This window comes from Aptenodytes patagonicus, chromosome 32 (assembly GCF_965638725.1).
Source record: "Aptenodytes patagonicus chromosome 32, bAptPat1.pri.cur, whole genome shotgun sequence".
In the NCBI taxonomy this organism is placed as follows: domain Eukaryota; kingdom Metazoa; phylum Chordata; class Aves; order Sphenisciformes; family Spheniscidae; genus Aptenodytes; species Aptenodytes patagonicus.
In genome coordinates this window covers 317,072-335,203 of record NC_134980.1, presented here as the reverse complement: position 1 = coordinate 335,203, position 18,132 = coordinate 317,072, and the positions used below count along the sequence as shown (strand labels likewise).

The 18,132-nt window shown below is 73.9% G+C and overlaps 5 protein-coding genes across 9 annotated transcripts; 3 read left to right on the top strand and 2 right to left on the bottom strand.

The window, feature by feature from the left end:
• Positions 1 to 400: 400 nt before the first annotated feature.
• WAS (WASP actin nucleation promoting factor) lies at positions 401 to 4,937 on the top strand (the record flags this gene model as incomplete). Its single annotated transcript, XM_076360908.1, is given in 14 exon segments — positions 401 to 504; positions 947 to 997; positions 999 to 1,091; positions 1,739 to 1,825; positions 2,407 to 2,503; positions 2,607 to 2,642; positions 2,743 to 2,793; positions 2,883 to 3,060; positions 3,186 to 3,228; positions 3,338 to 3,491; positions 3,695 to 3,699; positions 4,092 to 4,154; positions 4,670 to 4,787; positions 4,872 to 4,937. Coding segments are annotated over 14 exon segments (1,133 nt in total), but the record flags the coding sequence as incomplete, so codon positions are not given.
• An 805-nt stretch (positions 4,938 to 5,742) lies between these two features.
• Positions 5,743 to 8,280, top strand: SUV39H1 (SUV39H1 histone lysine methyltransferase; the record flags this gene model as incomplete). The annotated part of the gene is given in 9 exon segments (XM_076360913.1): positions 5,743 to 5,888; positions 6,209 to 6,506; positions 6,509 to 6,729; positions 6,731 to 6,803; positions 6,806 to 6,864; positions 6,938 to 7,084; positions 7,739 to 7,804; positions 7,806 to 7,869; positions 8,102 to 8,280. Coding segments are annotated over 9 exon segments (1,214 nt in total), but the record flags the coding sequence as incomplete, so codon positions are not given.
• Positions 8,253 to 12,325, bottom strand: WDR13 (WD repeat domain 13). Its single transcript, XM_076360914.1, is given in 12 exon segments — positions 8,253 to 8,545; positions 8,787 to 8,917; positions 9,005 to 9,146; positions 9,330 to 9,467; positions 9,470 to 9,509; positions 9,788 to 10,095; positions 10,208 to 10,334; position 10,365; positions 10,426 to 10,520; positions 10,816 to 11,059; positions 12,083 to 12,150; positions 12,268 to 12,325. Coding segments are annotated over 11 exon segments (1,452 nt in total). The 5' UTR covers positions 12,124 to 12,150; positions 12,268 to 12,325; the 3' UTR covers positions 8,253 to 8,360.
• A 548-nt stretch (positions 12,326 to 12,873) lies between these two features.
• TAFAZZIN (tafazzin, phospholipid-lysophospholipid transacylase) lies at positions 12,874 to 15,695 on the top strand. 3 transcript variants are annotated; one of them, XM_076360909.1, is made up of 10 exons: positions 12,874 to 13,024; positions 13,166 to 13,294; positions 13,438 to 13,483; positions 13,561 to 13,646; positions 13,921 to 14,001; positions 14,270 to 14,311; positions 14,537 to 14,599; positions 14,810 to 14,862; positions 15,101 to 15,178; positions 15,320 to 15,695. In XM_076360909.1, exons 1-10 carry the CDS (start codon positions 12,916 to 12,918, stop codon positions 15,407 to 15,409), a joined length of 777 nt encoding a protein of 258 aa, XP_076217024.1. In that variant the 5' UTR covers positions 12,874 to 12,915; the 3' UTR covers positions 15,410 to 15,695. The 3 variants fall into 3 exon arrangements, with proteins under 3 accessions (XP_076217024.1, XP_076217026.1, XP_076217025.1); XM_076360911.1 differs by lacking the exon at positions 13,166 to 13,294; XM_076360910.1 differs by lacking the exon at positions 14,537 to 14,599.
• A 79-nt stretch (positions 15,696 to 15,774) lies between these two features.
• BCAP31 (B cell receptor associated protein 31) lies at positions 15,775 to 17,722 on the bottom strand. Of its 3 annotated transcripts, none has more exons than XM_076360900.1 (8): positions 17,702 to 17,722; positions 17,389 to 17,486; positions 17,026 to 17,126; positions 16,793 to 16,937; positions 16,586 to 16,721; positions 16,378 to 16,489; positions 16,185 to 16,285; positions 15,775 to 16,092 (listed from the first exon to the last, which is right to left on the bottom strand). In XM_076360900.1, the coding sequence occupies exons 2-8, from the start codon at positions 17,478 to 17,480 to the stop codon at positions 16,054 to 16,056; spliced, it is 726 nt and encodes a 241-aa protein (XP_076217015.1). In that variant the 5' UTR covers positions 17,481 to 17,486; positions 17,702 to 17,722; the 3' UTR covers positions 15,775 to 16,053. The 3 variants fall into 3 exon arrangements, with proteins under 3 accessions (XP_076217015.1, XP_076217014.1, XP_076217016.1); XM_076360899.1 differs by having other exon boundaries at positions 16,378 to 16,492; positions 17,702 to 17,721; XM_076360901.1 differs by lacking the exon at positions 17,702 to 17,722 and adding an exon at positions 17,650 to 17,693 and having other exon boundaries at positions 16,378 to 16,492.
• Between the last annotated feature and the right edge of the window lie 410 nt (positions 17,723 to 18,132).

Here is an 18,132-nt window from a genome sequence, read left to right as displayed (position 1 = left end):
TCCCACTGGGGCGGAAGCCCCAGGTTCCTGGCCCCCCCCCAATCCCTCCCGGGTACCCCGGTCCCCTTTCCAGTTCCTCCCGGTTCCCCCCCAGTGACTCCCAATTCCTCCCGGTATCCCCACCTTCAGCCCAGCCGCTGCCTGTGTTTGCAGAGAGGCTGCTCCCACTCTGTCCCGGTCCCTCCCCCGTCGTCCCCATCGTCGTGTCCCCCCCCCCCCCAATCCCTCCCAGTCACCTCAGTTCCCCCTCCCAGCCCGGAGGTGACGTCCCTGCCGCCGCGGGGCCCTGGGTGCTTCCGGGCGGAAGAGGCCTCCGTGAGGGACCCAGGCGTTTTGGGGTGGGGGTGGGGGGGGGTGTCCCGGGCGTCGAGGGGAGGGACCCAGGCATCCAGGGGATGAGCCGGGGGGGCCGGGGGGGGGCCCCGGGGGCGACAACGTCCCTCGGGGCTGCTGCAGCAGCAGGAAAACCTGCGCCTCTTCGAGCTCCTGGGACGGAAATGTGTGGTGAGGGGTCGGGGGGGGCAGAGGGGGGCTGAGGGGGGGCCTGGGGGGGGCTAATTGGGGACTGGAGAGGCCCGGGGGGGGGGGGGGGGGGGGGGGAGCTGGGGGTCCCATGGGGTCCTGGGGGGGCCCTGAGGGGGATTTGGGGGTGCGCTTGGGGGCCTCGGGGGGTCTGATGGGGGACTGGAAGGGTCGGAGGGGGGGGAGCTGGGGGTCCCACGGGGTCCAGGGGTCACTGAGGGGGATTTGGGGGGGCCCATAGGGGGAGCTGGGGGGCCCTTGGGGTCCCGGGAAGGAAACATGGGGCATTGGGGGCTCCTGGGGGGCCCTGGGGAGGGCTTGGGGGGGGGGGGGGGGCCGTAGGGTGGTTTGAGGGGGCCGGGGGGGGGGGGTGTCTCGGGGTGGGTCCGGGGGGGGGCCCGTGCCCACAGCAGTGTGCCCGCAGACACTGGCGACGGCGGTGGCGCAGCTGGTGGTGGCGGAGCCGGGGGGGCCCGGGGGGGGCCTGGGCCAAGCGGGGCTGCGGCGTCGCCTGCCTGGTGCGGGACAGCCCCCGCCGCTCCTACTTCATCCGCCTCTACTGCCTGGCCGTGAGTGGGGGGTCCCGGGGGGGGTCCCGGAGTCGGGGGGGGGGTGTCCCTGAGGGTCTCTCGGGGTAGGCGCGAGGGGGTCCCTGGGGTCTCCGGGTGTCAGGGAGGGCCCTGGGTGTCCCTGGGGGTCGTGGGGGGGGTCCCTGGGGTTTGGGGGGGGGGGGTCCCTGGGGGTTTCTCGGTGTGTCCCTGGGGGTCGGGGGGGGGGGGTCCCTGGGGTTCGGGGGGGGGGGGTCCCTGGGGTTTCTCGGTGTGTCCCTGGGGGTCGTGGGGGGGGTCCCTGGGGTTTGGGGGGGGGTCCCTGGGGGTTTCTCGGTGTGTCCCTGGGGTTTGGGGGGGGGTCCCTGGGGGTTTCTCGGTGTGTCCCTGGGGTTCGGGGGGGGTCCCTGGGGGTCGTAGAGGGGTCCCTGGGGGTCGTGGGGGGGGTCCCTGGGGTTTGGAGGGGGGGGGTCCCTGGGGGTTTCTCGGTGTGTCCCTGGGGTTCGGGGGGGGTCCCTGGGGGTTTCTCAGGGTGTCCCTGGGGGTCGTAGAGGGGTCCCTGGGCGTCGTGGGGGGGGTCCCTGGGGTTCGGGGGGGGGGTGTCCCGGGGGGTTTCTTGGGGTCGGGGGGTCCCCGGGGGTCTCTGGGTGCCCCATGCTGTGGCGCAGGCCGGGAGCCTGTGGTGGGAGCAGGAGCTGCACGGGGAGATGGGCTACGCCGCCCCCACCCCCTTCTTCCACACCTTTGCCTCCCACGTGAGTGGGCGGGGCCCCGGGGAGGGGCGGGGCCAAGGGGTAGCTGGGGGCTCTGGGCTGGGGGCGGGGCTGACAGGTCTACAGGTGGGCCTCCATGGGCGGGGCTTAGGGATGATGGGTGGGGCTCCGGGGCTGGGAGCACCGGGGTGGAGCTAAGGGGCCATGGGAGGGGCTAAGGGTGTTGGGGTGGGGCCTGTGGGCAGGGCTGAGGGCATGTGGGAGGGGCCAAGGGGCGGGGCTGAGGGCCGGTGGGAGGGGCCAGGGGCGGGGCTGAGGGCCGGTGGGAGGGGCCAGGGGCGGGGCTGAGGGCCGGTGGGAGGGGCCAGGGGCGGGGCTGAGGGCCGGTGGGAGGGGCCAAAGGGTGGGGCTGAGGGCTGGTGGGAGGGGCCAGGGGTGGGGCTGAGGGCCAGTGGGAGGGGCCAAAGGGTGGGGCTGAGGGCTGGTGGGAGTGGCCAGGGGTGAGGCTGAGGGCCAGTGGGGGGGGCAAGGGGTGGGCTGAGGGCTGGTGGGGAGGGGCCAAGGGGCGTGGCTTGTCGCCTGTGGGCGGGTCCCATGGGGCAGGGCCCTGACTGGCCGCACAGGAGGGCCGGGCGGGGCTGAACTTCGCGGACGACGGGGAGGCGGCCGCCTTCGAGGGGCTGGTCCAGGAGCGGCTGCGCCGGCGCCAGCAGCGGGCGGGTGAGACCCCGGCCCCCCACAGTGCCCCGGGGCGGCCCCCCCACGGTGCCCCGGGGAGCCCCCCACTCACCCCTGCTCCCTTCTTCCCCCCCCCCCCCCAGAGAAACGGCAGCTCCCGCCCCGCCGCCCCCCGGCGATGGTGAGTCCCCCCGTCCCAGGGGTTTCGGGGGGGGGCAGAGCTGGGGGGACACAAGGGGACACCGTGGGGTGCAGCGCCAACACCCCCTGTCCCCCCACAGAGCGCCGCGGGAGCCTTCCCCGGGCCCCCATGGCCGCCGCCGACGGCAGCGGTGAGTGCCTGCCCCATAGCGGGGTCCCGCAGCCCCATAGCGGGGTATCGCTGCCCCATAGTTTCTCAGCCAGGTCTTGCCCCTCGCAGCCCCCCCACTCCCAGCCGTGCCCATCGCCAACCCCGACATCACGGCATCCCGCTACCGGGGGCTGCCCAGCCCCACGGGACCCACGGCGGGACCCACGGCGAGCCCCACAGCCGGGGAGCAGAAGAAGGGCCGCAAGAAGATCTCCAAGGCCGACATCGGGGCCCCCTCCGGCTTCAAGTGGGTCTGGGGGAGGGAGGGGGGGGGCGTGTGGGGATGCACGGGGCTGAGGGGACCCCACCACGTGTCGGGGGGCACGTACGGCTCCAGCCGTGGGGCAGCCCCTCACCATCCGCCACCCCCAGGCACGTCGGTCACATCGGCTGGGACCCCAACAATGGCTTCGATGTAGGTGGCTCCCACGTCCCCCCACCGCCGCGCCTACCCCCCCCCCCCCCGGCACGGGGGGGGGGGGGGCGGGGGATGATGGCGTGGGGTGACGGTGTGGGGCGTGCAGGTGGCGGCGCTGGACCCCGCCCTGCGGACGCTCTTCGCCCAGGCTGGCATCAGCGAGGCGCAGCTGGCCGACGCCGAGACCTCCCGCCTCATCCACGACTTCATCCAGGGCCAGGGCGGGCTGCAGGCCGTGCGGGAGGAGATGCGCCGACAGGGTGAGCCCCCCGCGCCGGCGGCGTTATAGGATCCATACGCCCCCCCCCCGAAAGACTTGAAGGACCCTGTGCTCCCCCGCCCAGCCCCCTCAATTACAGGATCCATGCGGCTCCCCCCATATAGGATCCATATGTGCCCCCCCCCCCCCCCCCCGGCATTACGTTGTCCGTTCAGCCCCCACCATGGAACCCCCTCGTTACAGTGCACGTACAGCCCCCCCATTATAGGATCCATACAGCCCCCCCACCGTCACCCCCCCTTGGCCTCTGGGTGCAGGGCACTCGTTAAGGCACTAATTAACCTCTCTCTCTCTCTCTCTCCTCCCCCCCCAGGTCCCCCTCCCCCGCCGGGCCGGGGGGGCACGCCGCCCCCCCGCCCCCCCCCGCCGGACCCCCCCGCAGCCGCTCGGGGCCGCTGCCCCCGCCCCCGCCGCCAGGGGGCCCCCCGCCCCCTCCCCGCAACGGGGCCCCCGCGGCCCCGCCCTCCCGGCCCGTCGCCCCGCCCCCGGCCCGCGGCCCCGCCCCCCCGGGTGCCGCCGCGGCCCCGCCCCCGCCCCCCCCGCCTCCCCCGCCCCCCCCCGGCGGCAGCGGCGGCCCCCCCGCGCCCCCCCGGCCCGGGGGGCTCTGCTGGACCAGATCCGCCAGGGCGTGACCCTGAACAAGGTCAGCTGGGGCGGTGGGGGGGGGTCCCGTGATCCCCTGGGGTTGGGGGGTCCCCTGTGATCCCCTGGGTTTGGGGGGGGTTCCCATGATCCCCTGGGTGTGTGGGGGGTCCCCTGTGATCCCCTGGGTGTGTGTGTGGGGTCCCGTGATCCCCTGGGGTTGGGGGGGGTCCCCTGTGATCCCCTGGGTTTGGGGGGTTCCCGTGATCCCCTGGGTTTGGGGGGGGGTTCCCGTGATCCCCTGGGGTTGGGGGGTCCCCCCTGTGCTCCCCTGGGTTTGGGGGGTTCCCGTGATCCCCTGGGTTTGGGGGGGGCTCCCGTGATCCCCTGGGGTTGGGGGGGTCCCCTGTGATCCCCTGGGGTTGGGGGGGTCCCCCGTGAGCCCCTGGGGTTGGCATGGCAGGGGGGGACACGATGACGACAAGCTGCCGTCATGCCAGTGGCCGTGGGTCGGGGTCCCCACCGTGGGGCAGCCCTGACACCCCCCCCCCTCCCCCCCCCCCAACACCTCCCCAGACCCCCGAGGCCCCCGAGGGCGGCAGCGGCGGCGGCGGCGGCAGCCCCAGCGCGGGGGGGCTGGTGGGGGCCCTGATGGACGTCATGCAGAAGCGCAGCAGAGTCATCCACTCCTCGGGTGAGCACCCCACGGCCGCCCCACGGCGCGGGGGGGGGGGGGGGGGCCGCGGCCCCCGCCGCCCCTGACACCCCTTTCCCCCAGACGAAGGCGAGGACGGCGAGGAGGAGGAGGAGGACGACGAGTGGGACGACTGAACACCCCCCCCCCCCCCCGGCCCCATATCACCCCCCCCCCCCCGCCCGGCTCCGGGCCCCCCCCCCACCCCCCCCCCCCCCCGCCAAACGCCAAATAAAGGCCGCGAGACGCGGGAAGGCCCGCGCTGGTTAATTACCGCTCTTAACGGCTAACGAGCATTTAATGAGTCGGGCGGCTGCGGCGCGGCTCTGAGGGGAGGCAGCCGGGGGAGGGCGAGGCGGGCGCGGGGCCGGGGGCGGCGGGGAAATGGGTCAAAACCGCCCCTTTTCGGGGTCAAGGGCCCGCGCGCGGGGGACGCCGGGAGCATGCAAATGAGGCGGCGCCGCCGCCGCCGCCAATGGGAGCCGGGCGGGGCGGGGCGGGAGCGGGGGCGGCAGGAGGCCCCGCCCCGCGCCGCGCGCTGCCCGCCGGGCGGAAGTGGAGAAAAAAAAAAAAAAAGGGGAAAAAGGGAAGAGGAAAAAAAAAAAAAAAAAAAAAAAAGCAGCGGCAGAAAATGGCGGAAAATTTAAAAGGTGCGCGCGGGCAGGGGCGCGCGGGGCGCCGGGGCCCGCCGCGGCGGGGGCGCTCAACGGCCGCGGCCGGCGCGCGCCGCTTCCCGCCCTTTTCTGAGGGGGCGCGCGGCGACCGTTGGCGGCGGATCGGGGCCGGGGCGGGGGGGAGGGGCAGCGATCGGGTCCGCGCTGGGGCTCTGCGGGCGGGGGGGGGGGGGTGGAGGTGGGGGGCGGTGTGCGTGTGCGCGCTCGGTGCCGGGGAGGTCCGGCCCCCCGCCGCCGGTAACGCCGGTAACGTGTGCCCCCCCCCCCCCCCCCCCCCCCAGGCTGCTCTGTCTGCTGCAAGTCGTCGTGGTCGCGGCTGCAGGACCTCTGCCGGCTGGAGCGCGTGCGGTGCCGGGCGCTGGGCGTCACCCGCCGCAACCTGGGGGACTTCGAGGTGGAGTACCTCTGCGACTACAAGCGCGTGCGGGTGAGTGCGGGGGGGGCGCCCCCCGGGGTCCCCTGTCGCCCCCCGGGGTCCCCTGTCGCCCTGGGTGACAAAGTTTAACGTCGGCGGGTGCCCGGGACACCCCCCCCCCCCTTCAGACCTTGCGAGGCCCCACGGGGTCCCTGGCCGCTGGGGTCCCCCCGTCACCCTCAGCGTCCCCTTTGGTGTCCCCGGGCTCCCCCTGACGCCCCACGGGGCCTCCGGACCGCGGGGGTGGCCCCAGCCCCAGGAGAGCCCTTCCCCCGCCCCCCCCCCCACCCCAAAGAGGCCCCCAAAACAGCCCGGCCCCCCCCGCCCCGCAGGATGAGGAGTACTACCTGGTGAAGTGGCGGGGGTACCCCGAGGCCGCCAACACCTGGGAGCCCCGCAAGAACCTGCGGTGCCGCGGGCTGCTGAAGCAGCTGCACCAGGACCTGGCCCGCGCCCCGGGGGGGCCGGTGCGGCCTGGCCCGCGGGGGCTGCCCGCCCGCGCCGCCTCCTACCTGGTGCAGAAGGCAGAGCAGCGCCGGGCCCTGCGGCGCTGGGAGCGGCTCCTCAACAGCACCCGCAGCCACCGGGGCCGCATCGCCGTGGAGAACGAGGTGGACTTGCACGGGCCCCCCGGGACTTTGTCTACATCAACGAGTACAAGGTGGGGGCCGGCATCAGCCTGACGCCGGTGGCGGTGGGCTGCGAGTGCCGCGACTGCCTGGCAGAGGCGGCGGGCGGCTGCTGCCCCGGGGCCTCCCGCAACAAGTTCGCCTACAACGAGGCGGGGCAGGTGCGCATCCGGGCGGGGCTGCCCATCTACGAGTGCAACTCGCGGTGCCGCTGCGGCGCCGACCTGCCCCAACCGCGTGGTGCAGAAGGGCATCCGCTACGACCTCTGCATCTTCCGCACCGGCAACGGCCGCGGCTGGGCGTCCGCACTCTCGAGCGCATCCGCAAGAACAGCTTCGTCATGGAGTACGTGGGGGAGGTGAGAGCCTGGTGGGTGGGGGTGGGGCGGGGCAGGGGCGGGGCGGGGGCATGACATGGCAGCCCCGCCCCAGATCATCACGTCGGAGGAAGCGGAGCGCCGGGGGCAGGTCTACGACCGGCAGGGAGCCACCTACCTCTTCGACCTGGACTACGTGGAGGACGTCTACACCGTGGACGCCGCCCACTACGGCAACATCTCCCACTTCGTCAACCACAGTGTGAGTGGGCGTGGCCTCGCTGGGCCGGGGGGGGTGGGGCCTGGCCAGGGGAGGGGCCTGCTGGAGCACCGCCCGCTGTGGGACTGGCTACTTCCTCGACTGTGGGGTGAGTGGGTGGGGCTTTGCCTGCCCAGGGGGTGGGGCCTCATGCAGGGAGGGACTTACTGCAGCACCGCCCACTGTGGGAACACCCCCTTATCCAAGCACAGCATGAGGGGGGTGGGGCTTCACCCGGGGGTGGGGCTTACTGCAGCACCACCCACTGCAGGAACACCCCTCTTATTGAAGCACAGCATGAGGGGGTGGGCTTCACCGGGGGTGGGGTTTGCTGTAGCTCCGCCCACTGCGGGAACACCTCCCTTATTCAAGCACAGCATGAGGGGGTGGGGTTTCACCCGGGGGTGGGGCTTGCTGCAGCACCTCCCACTGGGAACACCGCCCACTTCACAGGGGGTGGGGCTTACTGCTGTGCCACCTATGTCAGTCGGTGTGGGTGGGGCTCACTCCAGGGGGCAGGGCTTTCTCCCAGGGCACCGCCCACTCGAGCAGCACCCCCCAGCTTGTCCCTCCCGGTGGGGTGGGGGGTGGGGGCAGGGCTTGCTGGGGACACGCCCCCCTGCGGCCACACCCACCCACCGGGCCATCCCGCGGCAGTGCGACCCCAACCTGCAGGTGTACAACGTCTTCATCGAGAACCTGGACGAGCGGCTGCCGCGCATCCGCCCTCTTCGCCACCCGCCCCATCCGCGCCGGCGAGGAGCTCACCTTCGACTACAACATGCACGGTACCGCTCCCCCCCACCCCCGGCCCCACCGCGGCTCCCCCCGCCGCGGCAGCCCCTGCCCCACGGCACATCCTCCCCCCCCCCCCCCCGCCACATAGGACAGCCCCACTGCTGTGGGGTACGTGGTGGGGGTCAGGCTGTACCACAGCTGTGGGGTATGGGGGGGGGGGGGGGGCGGGGCTGTGCCAGCACCCCCCGCCTCACCTCCCCCCTTCCCCCCCCCCTCCCCCAGTGGACCCGGTGGACGCCGAGAGCACCCGCATGGACTCCAACTTCGGGCTGGCGGGGGGGGGCCTGGGGGGGTCACCCCGGGCCCGGAGCCGCATCGAGTGCAAGTGCGGGGCCGCCGCCTGCCGCAAGTACCTCTTCTGAGCCACACAGCGCCGGGTGCAAACACGCTTGTTGAACGCAGTGGGGTTCTGTGCCGTGCCGTGCCGGGGGAGGGGGGACACACGGTGTGGGGCAGGGGGAGGCGTGCGGGGCAGGGGGAGTCAGGCGTGCTGGCGGCGCCAGACGATGACGGTGCCGGCGGCGTCGCTGGAGGCCAGCAGGCTCTCGTCGCAGTTGAAGGCGACGGCCAGCACGGCCCCGCCATGGCCCTGCAGTGTGTTGACGGTGGCCCGCGCCGCCCGCCCCACGTCGAAGAAATGCACGCAGGCGTCCTCGCTGCCCGTCACTGGGGGGACAGGGATGCTGGGGGGGGGGGGGGGCCGTACGCCCCACCACCCCTCTCGCTGCAGGATCGACCCCCCTTCCTCTGGGCAAGCACCCCCAGACCCCCTGGTGCTCCCCCCCACCCCAACCCATGTAGCCCCCCTGCTCACCCCAGTGCCCCCATCTGTACCCACAAACGCCCCCCCGTGGATCCCTGCCCCCCCCCCCCCCCCCCAATCCACCCCCCGGTACCCCCCACGTACCCACGCAGGCGCCCTGCCGGAAGGACATGAGGGGGCAGAAGCAGCTGCGCAGGGGCTGCTCCCGGTGCCGTGTGGGGAAGCTGCGCCGCAGCCGCAGCCCTGGCGCCCCCGAGCCCTCCTCCTCCACCACCCTGGGGGGGGGACGACAGAGGGGATGAGCCCCGCGGCCACCCCCACGGCTCCCCCCAGCCCCTGCAGGGCCCCCCCCCCCCCCGTACCGGAAGAGCAGCAGGCGGTCGGGGCAGGCGTTGACCAGCAGGGAGGGGTCCGGGGCCTCGCGGCTGGCCCAGGCCCGGGCCGAGAGCGAGGTGATGGAGCCGCCCGCCTGCACCACCACCCGCGAGGCCTTCGTCAGCCGCCCTGGGGGGGACAAGGTGGGGGGGGTCAGCACCCTGTGCTGCCGCACGGCTGCCCCGTCCCCCCCCCCCGTCCCCCCCTACCCCACAGCACCCTTATGGCACCCCCACGCTGCTCCCCAGCCCCTCCCGCTGTCCCCTACCCCTGTCGTCGTCGTCCCCCCCACCCCCGCGGCTCCCCCCGTACCAGTGCCGGGGTCGCAGAGGAAGGAGGAGACGGAGCCGCGGTCGTCGCCGGCCCAGAGGACGCGGCCGGGGGCGTCGAAGCAGAGCGCCAGCACGCGCCCGGGCAGCCGCCCCGCCCCGCCCCGCGCCGCCTTCCCGTCGAGATGTTCACCACCCGCACCATGTGCCGGGCACTGCCCACCTGGGGACACAGCGGGGGGTGGGGGGGGAAACGTGGGACACCCCACGGGACGGGGACATGCCCCTGCGCCCTCCCTGCCCCTCGAGGTGGTCACCAGGGGCTGCCGTGCTCTAGGGACACGCGTAGGACGGGGGGCACGGGGGGAGCCAAAGGGGACGTAGGGAGCGTCAGTGACCACGGTGAGGTGGTTGTTGAGCAGGCAGGAGAAGCAGGGGGGGACCCAGGACGCACCGAGGGGACCCGGGGGGGGGGGACGGAACCGCAGGGGCGTCACTGACCACGGTGAGGTTGTTGTTGAGGGGCTGGAAAGCGCAGCAGAGCAGGGCGGCACCGTCGGGGTCGGGCACGCGGCGGATGCAGCGCCCGTCGGCAGGGGCCCAGAGCCGCAGGGTGCCATCCAGGGAGGCCGACACCAGGACGTCGTTGGAGAGGGACCAGGCGAAGTCGGCCACGCCGCCCCCGTGGCCCCGCAGCACCCGCAGCACCGCCGGTGGCCCCGGCGCCAGCCGGCACACGGAGATGGTGCCGTCCAGCGAGCAGCAGGCCAGCAGGTGCCGGTCATCGTGTGCGAACTGCACCTTCGGCACTGCCCAGCCGCAGGCGCCCGTCAGTGCCGGCGTGAGCCAGCACCGCCTGCTACGGGCGCCCCAGGGCAAACCCACCCCCCCCCCCCCACCCCAGACCCCCCCCCCGCTTACCGGCGCTGTCGGTGTGCTGGTCGAAGACGTGGTAGACACCGGCGAAGGCGTAGTTCTCGCTCAGCGTCGTGTCCCCGGCCATGGCGCGGCTCGCCTCTGCCAGTGGCGTCGGCACCACCCCGGGGGGCTGCGGACCCAGGCATCCGGGCCTCAGCACCCTGACGCCGGTCCCGTCCCCCCCAGCACCCACTGACCCCAGGGGACCCAGGTGTGCTCACCGCTCATCGGGGCCCCCGCGGGGGACCCCAGGGTGGGAGCCACGGCTGAGGGAGCGCCGGTGTCCCCGGGCCACCCGCGGGTCCTCCTCGAAGTCCTGGGGGAAGGACGTGGCTGTTGGGGCCCCCGCACCCCACTGGGTCATGGGGATCCCAGCGGGGTACCGGGACCCCACAACCCCCCCCAAACCAGGTGCTGGGACCACACAGCCCCCCTGAAACAGGTGCTGCAGCCCTGAGGATGGCTGCCAGGACCCCACAGCCACCCCAAAACAGGTGCTGCAGCCCCCAGGAGGGGTGCCATGACCCCCACAGCCCCCCTGGGTGGGTTCCCCACCTGCCGGGAAGGGCTCGCAGCCCCCTCTCTCCCCATTCCCCCTCCTGCGGCCGTACCTCCATGCGGTCGAGGGTGGTGCGGCTGGCGCGGAGGGCACTGCTGCTGTGGGCACGGCAGCTGCTCTGCTCGGAGAGGGCCCCGTAGCGCTGGGCCAGCAGGCGGGTGCGCACCCGCAGGTACCAGCGTCGCGTGCCCCCCTCCAGCGCCCCGCCCTGCGCTTGCTCCCGCAGCAGCTGGCTGCGGCGCCGCACGTACTGCGTCCGGAACTGGGGCCAGCGGGGTGTGCGGTAGGCCGCGTACCTGGGGACATGGGGCGGGGGGGGGGCCTCACGCCTGTGGCAGCTGACACGGCGTGCTGGGGGGGGTGAGCCGAGGGGGGAGGCGAGGGGGGAGGCAGGTGGTGTGGGGGGAGTAGACCCATGCGCGTGTGCCAAGGGCCCAGGTGCCTCCCCCAAAGAGACCCGGGCATCAGGATCCCCCCCCCCCCCCCCCTGCAAAGGGACCGAGGTATCACAATCCACCCCCCACAAAAGGGACTTGGACATGAGGATCTCCCCCCCCCCCCCCAAAAGGGACCCAGGTATCAGGATCCCCCCCCCCCAAGAGAGACCCAGACATCAGGATCCCCCCCAAAGGGACCCGGGTATCATGACCCCCCCCCCAGAGGGACCCGGGTATCATGACCCCCCCCCAAAGGGACCCGGGTATCATGACCCCCCCCCCCCAAAGGGACCCGGGTATCATGACCCCCCCCCAAAGGGACCCGGGTATCACGATCCCCCCCCCAGAGGGACCCGGGTATCATGACCCCCCCCCCCCCAAAGGGACCCGGGTATCACTATCCCCCCCCAAAGGGACCCGGGTATCATGACCCCCCCCCACAGGGACCCGGGTATCACGATCCCCCCCCAAAGGGACCCGGGTATCACGACCCCCCCCCAAAGGGACCCGGTTATCACGACCCCCCCCCGAGGGACCCGGGTATCATGACCCCCCCCCCCCCCAAAGGGACCCGGGTATCACGATCCCCCCCCAAAGGGACCCGGGTATCACGACCCCCCCCGAGGGACCCGGGTATCATGACCCCCCCCCCAAAGGGACCCGGGTATCACGATCCCCCCCCCAAAGGGACCCGGGTATCACGACCCCCCCCCGAGGGACCCGGGCGTCAGGCTGTGCTCCCTGACAGGAACCCAGGTGCCCGGGTCGTGTCCCGCCACCAGAAGGGACCGGCGTCAGCGCACCCCCCCCCCCCCCCCCCCCGGCCAAAGGACCAGGCGTCGCGGGTGTCGTGTCCGTCCCCCCCCCCCCCCCGGGGCTCACCTGGCATCCACGGCGAGCACCTGCTGCCAGACGGCGGCCATGGCGGCGGCGGCCGCCCCGGGGGGGCCCTGCGGGGAGAGCGGGGCGGGGGGAAGCGGGCTGAGGCCGGGCCCGGGCCCCGCCGTCAGCCGGGGAGGGCGGGGCGGGCCCGGGGTGGGGTCCCTGAGGGGACCGAGCGGCGGTACCTGCCCGTCCCGCTCCACCTCCGTCTCCCGCCGCCGCCGGGACCCCGCGGGGCCGGGCCGGGCCGGGCCGGGGGGGGCGGGGCCGTCGGAGGGGCCGGGGCCGGCCGCGCTCCCCGCCCCTCCGAAATGGCGGTCGCCGCCTCACGCCAAAATGGCGCCGGGCGTCGCCCTGGTGACGGTGGGGGGGCGGGGCCTGCGCGGGGATTGGCAGCGTCCGCGGAGGGGGCGGGGCGGACGGTGCACCCGCCTTTCTTAGCTCTCCCCGGTTACCGGCCCCTCTGCCCGGGGCCGCCCGCTCGTCGCGTTTGCGACCTCGCGCCGCGCTTGACGGCCCCCCCCCCCCCAGTTTGCGATAGTGGGTGGGTGGGCGGGCGGGCGGGCGGAGCTGGGGACGCCTCGCTTGACGGCAGGGGGAGGACTCCTGCTGCGCGACCTTTGCGACGCGCGGCTGGGCGGCCGGCGCGCTTTACGGCAGGGGCGGCTGGGGGTGTGTGGGCCGGGGGCTCCGGGGGGCTCCGGGCTGGGAGGGGCCCCGCCGCCGCCGCCGCCGTCGTCGTCGTCGTCCCCGGCCTTCCGTGACACCCCCCCTCCCCCCCCCCGTGTCGCCTCCCGTCCCCAGGCGCCGTCCCGCGCCCCCGCGATGGCAGCATGCCGCTGGCGGTGAGGTGGCCCTTCCCCGCGGGGCCGCCCCTGCCCTGGGCCCTGGCCAGCCGCCTCGTCACCGGCCTGGTGGGCACCTACAGCTGCGTCTGGACCCGTGAGTGCCCCGCCGGTGCCCGGCCGGGGGGGCGGAGGCGGCTGGAGGGCGCGGGGGGGGGTGGGGGGTGTGCCGGGGGTGCGTGGACGCGGGGCAGCCTTTCCCTGCCGCGCCCCCCCCAGCCCCCGTCTCCCCGGCCAGGGTACCTGAACCGGCTGCGGGTGTACAACGCCGAGGTGCTGCACGAGCTGGTGGAGCGCCGGGGGCCCCGCACCCCCCTCCTCACCCTCTCCAATCACCAGTCCTGTATGGACGACCCCCACCTCTGGGGTACGCCTGGCTGCGGGGGGGGGGGGGGCTCCCCAGGGGATCCCGAGGGAGCTGGGGGGGGGGGGGGTGTCTCCATGGGTCTGTCTGGGGTCTCCGGCCGGTCTGGGGGCACCCCTGTGACTCCCACTCCTTCCCTCCGCCAGGTTCCCTGAAGCTGCGGCACGTCTGGAGCCTGCATAAGATGCGGTGGTAAGGGGGGGGGGGGTCCTGAGGGGGGTCCCATGGAGCCCCCTCCCTGCTCACCCCCTGTCCCCCCCCCCACCCAGGACCCCCACAGCCGCTGACATCTGCTTCACCCGGGAGCTGCACTCGCGGTTCTTCAGCCTGGGCCGCTGCGTCCCCGTCTGCCGGGGTGAGCGGGGGGGGGCGGCTGGGAGGCACTGGGGGCAACTGGGCGGCGGGGTTACGGGGCCGAGGGGGCGATCCCCGTCTGTACTGGGGGGTGCCGAGGGCTGCTGCTGGGCCGGGCCCAGCCTGGTCTGGGGGATCCCGGTTTGTACCGGGGTGGTTGTGGCCCGTACTGGGAGAGATTCCGGTTTACCTTGGGGGAGCGAGGGAGGTCGTTATGCTGGGCTGGCCCCAGTCCGTACCGGAGGGATCCCAGCGCGCTCAACGGGTGTCCCCAGGGGATGGCGTGTACCAGCGAGGGATGGACTTCATCCTGGAGAAGCTCAACCAGGGAGACTGGGTGCACGTCTTCCCCGAGGGTACTGGGGGAACGGGGGGCTCGCCTGCTCTGGAGGGACTGGGAGCACTGGGGTTGGGGGAGGTGTTAATGTCAAGGTCGCTGGGACCCCCAGTGGGGGTCAGGGGGGAACTGGGAGCGCTGGGAGGGACTGGGAGCCTTGGGGATTGGCCCGCTTTCTTCTCTAGATCTGGGTGGTGCGGGGGGGGGGGGGGGGGCGCTGGGGGGGGGGCTAGGGGGACCCTTGGGGGTCTCCTGTGCTGCCCCCCCACGTCCCCATGTCCCCACAGGCAAAGTGAACATGGGGCAGGAGTTCGTGCGCTTCAAGTGGGGTGAGCCCCCCAACCATCCCCCCTCTGCCCCCCCCCCCCCCTGTTCTCCAACTGTCCCCTGACCCTCAACTGCTCCTCGACCCCCGTTGTCCCTCACTGCCCCCCGGTTGCTATCTGTATTTGCCTCCTCTGCCCCCCAACTGCTCTCTCATGGGCCCCGATCACCCCCTTGGCCCCCCAAGGGCTGCCCTGCTCCCCAAAACGGCCACCTTGCCCCCCCTGCAGGCATCGGGCGCCTTCTGGCTGAGTGCCGCCTCGATCCAGTCGTCCTGCCCCTGTGGCACGGGGGTGAGCGGGGCTGGGGGGCGGGGGGGGGCAGGAGGAGCTGGGGGGGCTCGTGGGGCCACAGGGGAGGGTGGGATGGGGGATGCGGGCAGGTGGGGCCGTGGGGGGAGTCAGGAGGGCACGGGAGGGGGGGGTCCCGCCGTGGGGCCGGGTCCCGCCGTGGGGCCTGTCCCACTGCTAGGCCGTGCAGGCACCTGCTGACCCCCGTGCCAGGCATGAACGACGTCCTGCCCAACGCTCCCCCGTACGTGCCCCGCGTGGGGCAGGTGAGTGAGCGGAGGTGGGGAGGGGGGGGCACACGGACAGCCCAGCTGTGGGGTGCGCTGGGGCAACGGGTGGCTGCGGGGCAGGGAGCAGGGGAGGCTTGGGAAGCACCGAGGGGCGATAGTGGGGCAGGGCGGCTCCGTGGTGGGCCTGTGGGGGTGGCTGTGGGCTTGGGGGGGGCTGTGGGGCGGGCTGTGGGACACATGGGGCAGGCTGTGGGGTACTAACGTTGTCTCACAGCGGATCACGGTGGTTGTGGGGCGACCGTTCAGTGTCCGTCCCCTCCTGGAGCGGCTCCGGGCTGAGGGCACGTCGACGGTGAGTGCTTGGGGGGCTGCCCCGTGGCAGGAGGGGGGACGCCGCTCTGCCCCACGGCTCTGTAGGGCCTGTTCTCCCCGGCCCCAGGCTCTGTGGGCCCAGCCCCACGGCTCTGTGGGGCCCGGCCCCCCGCCCCCCCAGGTGGAGATGCGGAAGGCGCTGACGGATTTTGTGCAGAGGGAGTTTGAAGCGCTGCGGGGCCAGGCCCGGGCCCTGCACCCTGCCCCATAGCGCGTGGGGCACCCCACGGACAAACAGACGGACTGCCCTGCCCATGGCGGGACCTGCCCCACGGCGAGACTGCCCCATGGCGTAACAGCCCTGCTGCCGTCCCCGCAGCCTCGCGGGCCCCGCAGACAGACAGACTGCCCCACGGCGCGATGGCCCCACAGCCATCCCCGCAGCACCGTGGGGCGCTGGCGGAAGGACAGACGGATGGACAGAGGAACAAGCTGCCCCACAGCGTGCCCCCACTCCCAGCTCCCGTGCACGGTGCCAATAAAGGTGGTGGAGCCTCGGTGGTCTCTGGACCCGGAGGGGGGGGGCTGGGGTGGTCACGGCGTCCCCGAGGGGGTGGGGGACAGAGACAAGCCCGGCCCGATCCCACGTGTTTATTGAAGCAGATGCTGGCGGGGGGGGGGCACCCTCCTGGAAGGGGCAAAGGGGGTGCTCAGACCCCCCCCAAAATGGGGCTCAGGCCCCCCCCCGTCCCCCCCAAGTGCTGCCACAGAGCAGTGGGTCCCCAAATGTGGTGGCGGTGGCTGGGGGGGGGGTGGGAATAGCTGGGAGTACTGCCCCCACCCCCCCCCCCCCCAAGCTGGGGGGGGGGGGCAGGGGCGTGGCCTGGTCCGGTGGGTTGGGCGTGGCCCGGTCCATCACTCCTCCTTCTTGTCCCGGGGGCCATCGTGGGCTGCCTGGGGGGGGTGTGGGGGGTGTTTAGGGGGGCGTGGGGTGTTTAGAGGGATTTGGGGGGGAGCAGGGGGGGTTTGGGGCCCCCCTCCCGTACCTGCAGGCGGGCGTGCTGGTCCAGCAGCCGGTCGTACTCCCGCGTCAGCCCCTCGGCCTGGCGCCGCATGGCCTGCACCTCGTTCTCTGCCTTCTCCAGAGCTGGGGGCGAGGAGGGGTGGCGGTGTCAGGGTCACCCCCAAAACCTGCAGGCCCCCCCCCCCCCATAACACCCCCCAGCCCCCTCCCCATACTGCGTTTGCTGGCCGCCAGCTCCTCCTTCAGCTTCTCCACCTTGGCCTTGAGAGTCTCGTTCTCGTCGTGGGAGGAGGACGGGCTGCCCCCGTCACCCCCTGCCTCCTGCAGCTGCTGGGGAGGGGACGACAGCGGGGGCACGTCAGGGCCCGAGGCGCCCGGGGTGCCCCCTTTCCCCGCTCCCCCCCCCCCCGCCGGCCGCGGTACCTTCCGCAGGGCATCGTTGTCCTCCATGTAGCGTCGGGCGGCCTGGCTGGCGCCTTCCGCCTGTTTCCGGAAGGCCTCGCTGGAGGCGCCCAGCACGGCCTGCTGCGAGATGAGGGTGACCAGGCGGCGCAGGAGGCTGCGGAAGGAAGGGTGAGCCGGGCCCTGCAGCCCCTGGCCCCCCTCTCCCCCCCCCCCCCCAACACTCACAAGGAGAGCAGGAGGGCGAAGCCGGCCAGGTAGAGGTTGCGCTGAGCCCGGAAAAGCTTCATGTGGAAGTGCTCGAGGGCGCCGGGGCTGGTCTGCAGGGCCATCCGCTCCGTCACGTCGTACTTACGGGTCTCCCGCACGGCGTCTGTGGGAAGGGGGCGTCAGCGGGGGCGGCCCGGTCCTGTCCGTCCCCACCCCCCCGGGGGGGAGGGGGGGCCGGTGCCAGCACTCACCGAAGAGCAGGAGGACAAGGATGACGATGAGGACGACGAAGACGGTGTTGCCGTAGGCCACGGCCAGGCCCACCAGGCGCGACTTGAAGATCTTCTGCCATCTAGGGCGGGGGAGAGCGGGGACAGGAACTGGAACGTGCTTCCCCCCCCCCCCCCCCCCGGACACCCCCTCAGCCCCGGACACCCCCTCAGCCCCGGGGACACCCCCTCCCCGGACACCCCCTCAGCCCCGGGGACACCCCCTCCCCAGACACCCCCTCAGCCCCGGGGATCCCTCCCCCCCCCGGACACCCCCTCAGTCCCGGGGATCCCTCCCCCCCCCCCCGGACACCCCCTCAGCCCCGGGGGATCTTCCCGCCCCACCTGGTGGCCGAGACGAAGGGAACGCAGAGCAGGAGGACGAGGAAGACCTCGGCGTAGAGGAAGGTGGCGACCGCCGTCCACTGAATGCTCATGGCGGCCTGGGGGGGGAGGGCGGGACAGAGACAGGAGGGATGGGGACCCCGGTCGCGCGCGCACCTCCCCTCCCCTCCCCTCCCCTCCCCTCCCCTCCCCTCCCCTCCCCCTCCCCATCCCCATCGGGGACCCCTCCCCCGCCCCCTCAGCGGCCTCCCCGGTTCTCACCGTCCGGCAGCGGCGCCCCCGTCCCCGCCGAGCACCGCCCCCGCCCCCTTACCGGAAGCAGAGCTTGGCCCGGAAGGGAAGTCCCGCCCACGCCTGGGCGGCATCGCCCAATCAGAGACGCCGGAAGTGCTGGCACACCCACTTCCCCCACTTCCGGCGCGGACCGAGGCGGAAGGAGGTGCGGCCGCTTCCGGCCGCGGCCGCCATCTTCCCTCCCGCCCGGAGGCCGGGGGGGGGGCGCTTCCGCCGGGTCTGTCATGGCCGCGGCGGTTCCTAGAGCGCGGTGTGTGCGTGTGTACGTGCCAGATAGTGAGCTCGGGCATCCGTTGCCGGCGACGGGGTGCCAGATATTGAGCTGCCCCGCTGCGGCGAGGCGGGACGGGGCTGAGGAGACCGGGGGGGGGGGGTGGTGGAGTTCCGCCCGGCCGCGGAGCATGCCGGGAGCTGTGGTCCGGCGGGTGCTTGGAGTCCCGCCGGGCCGCG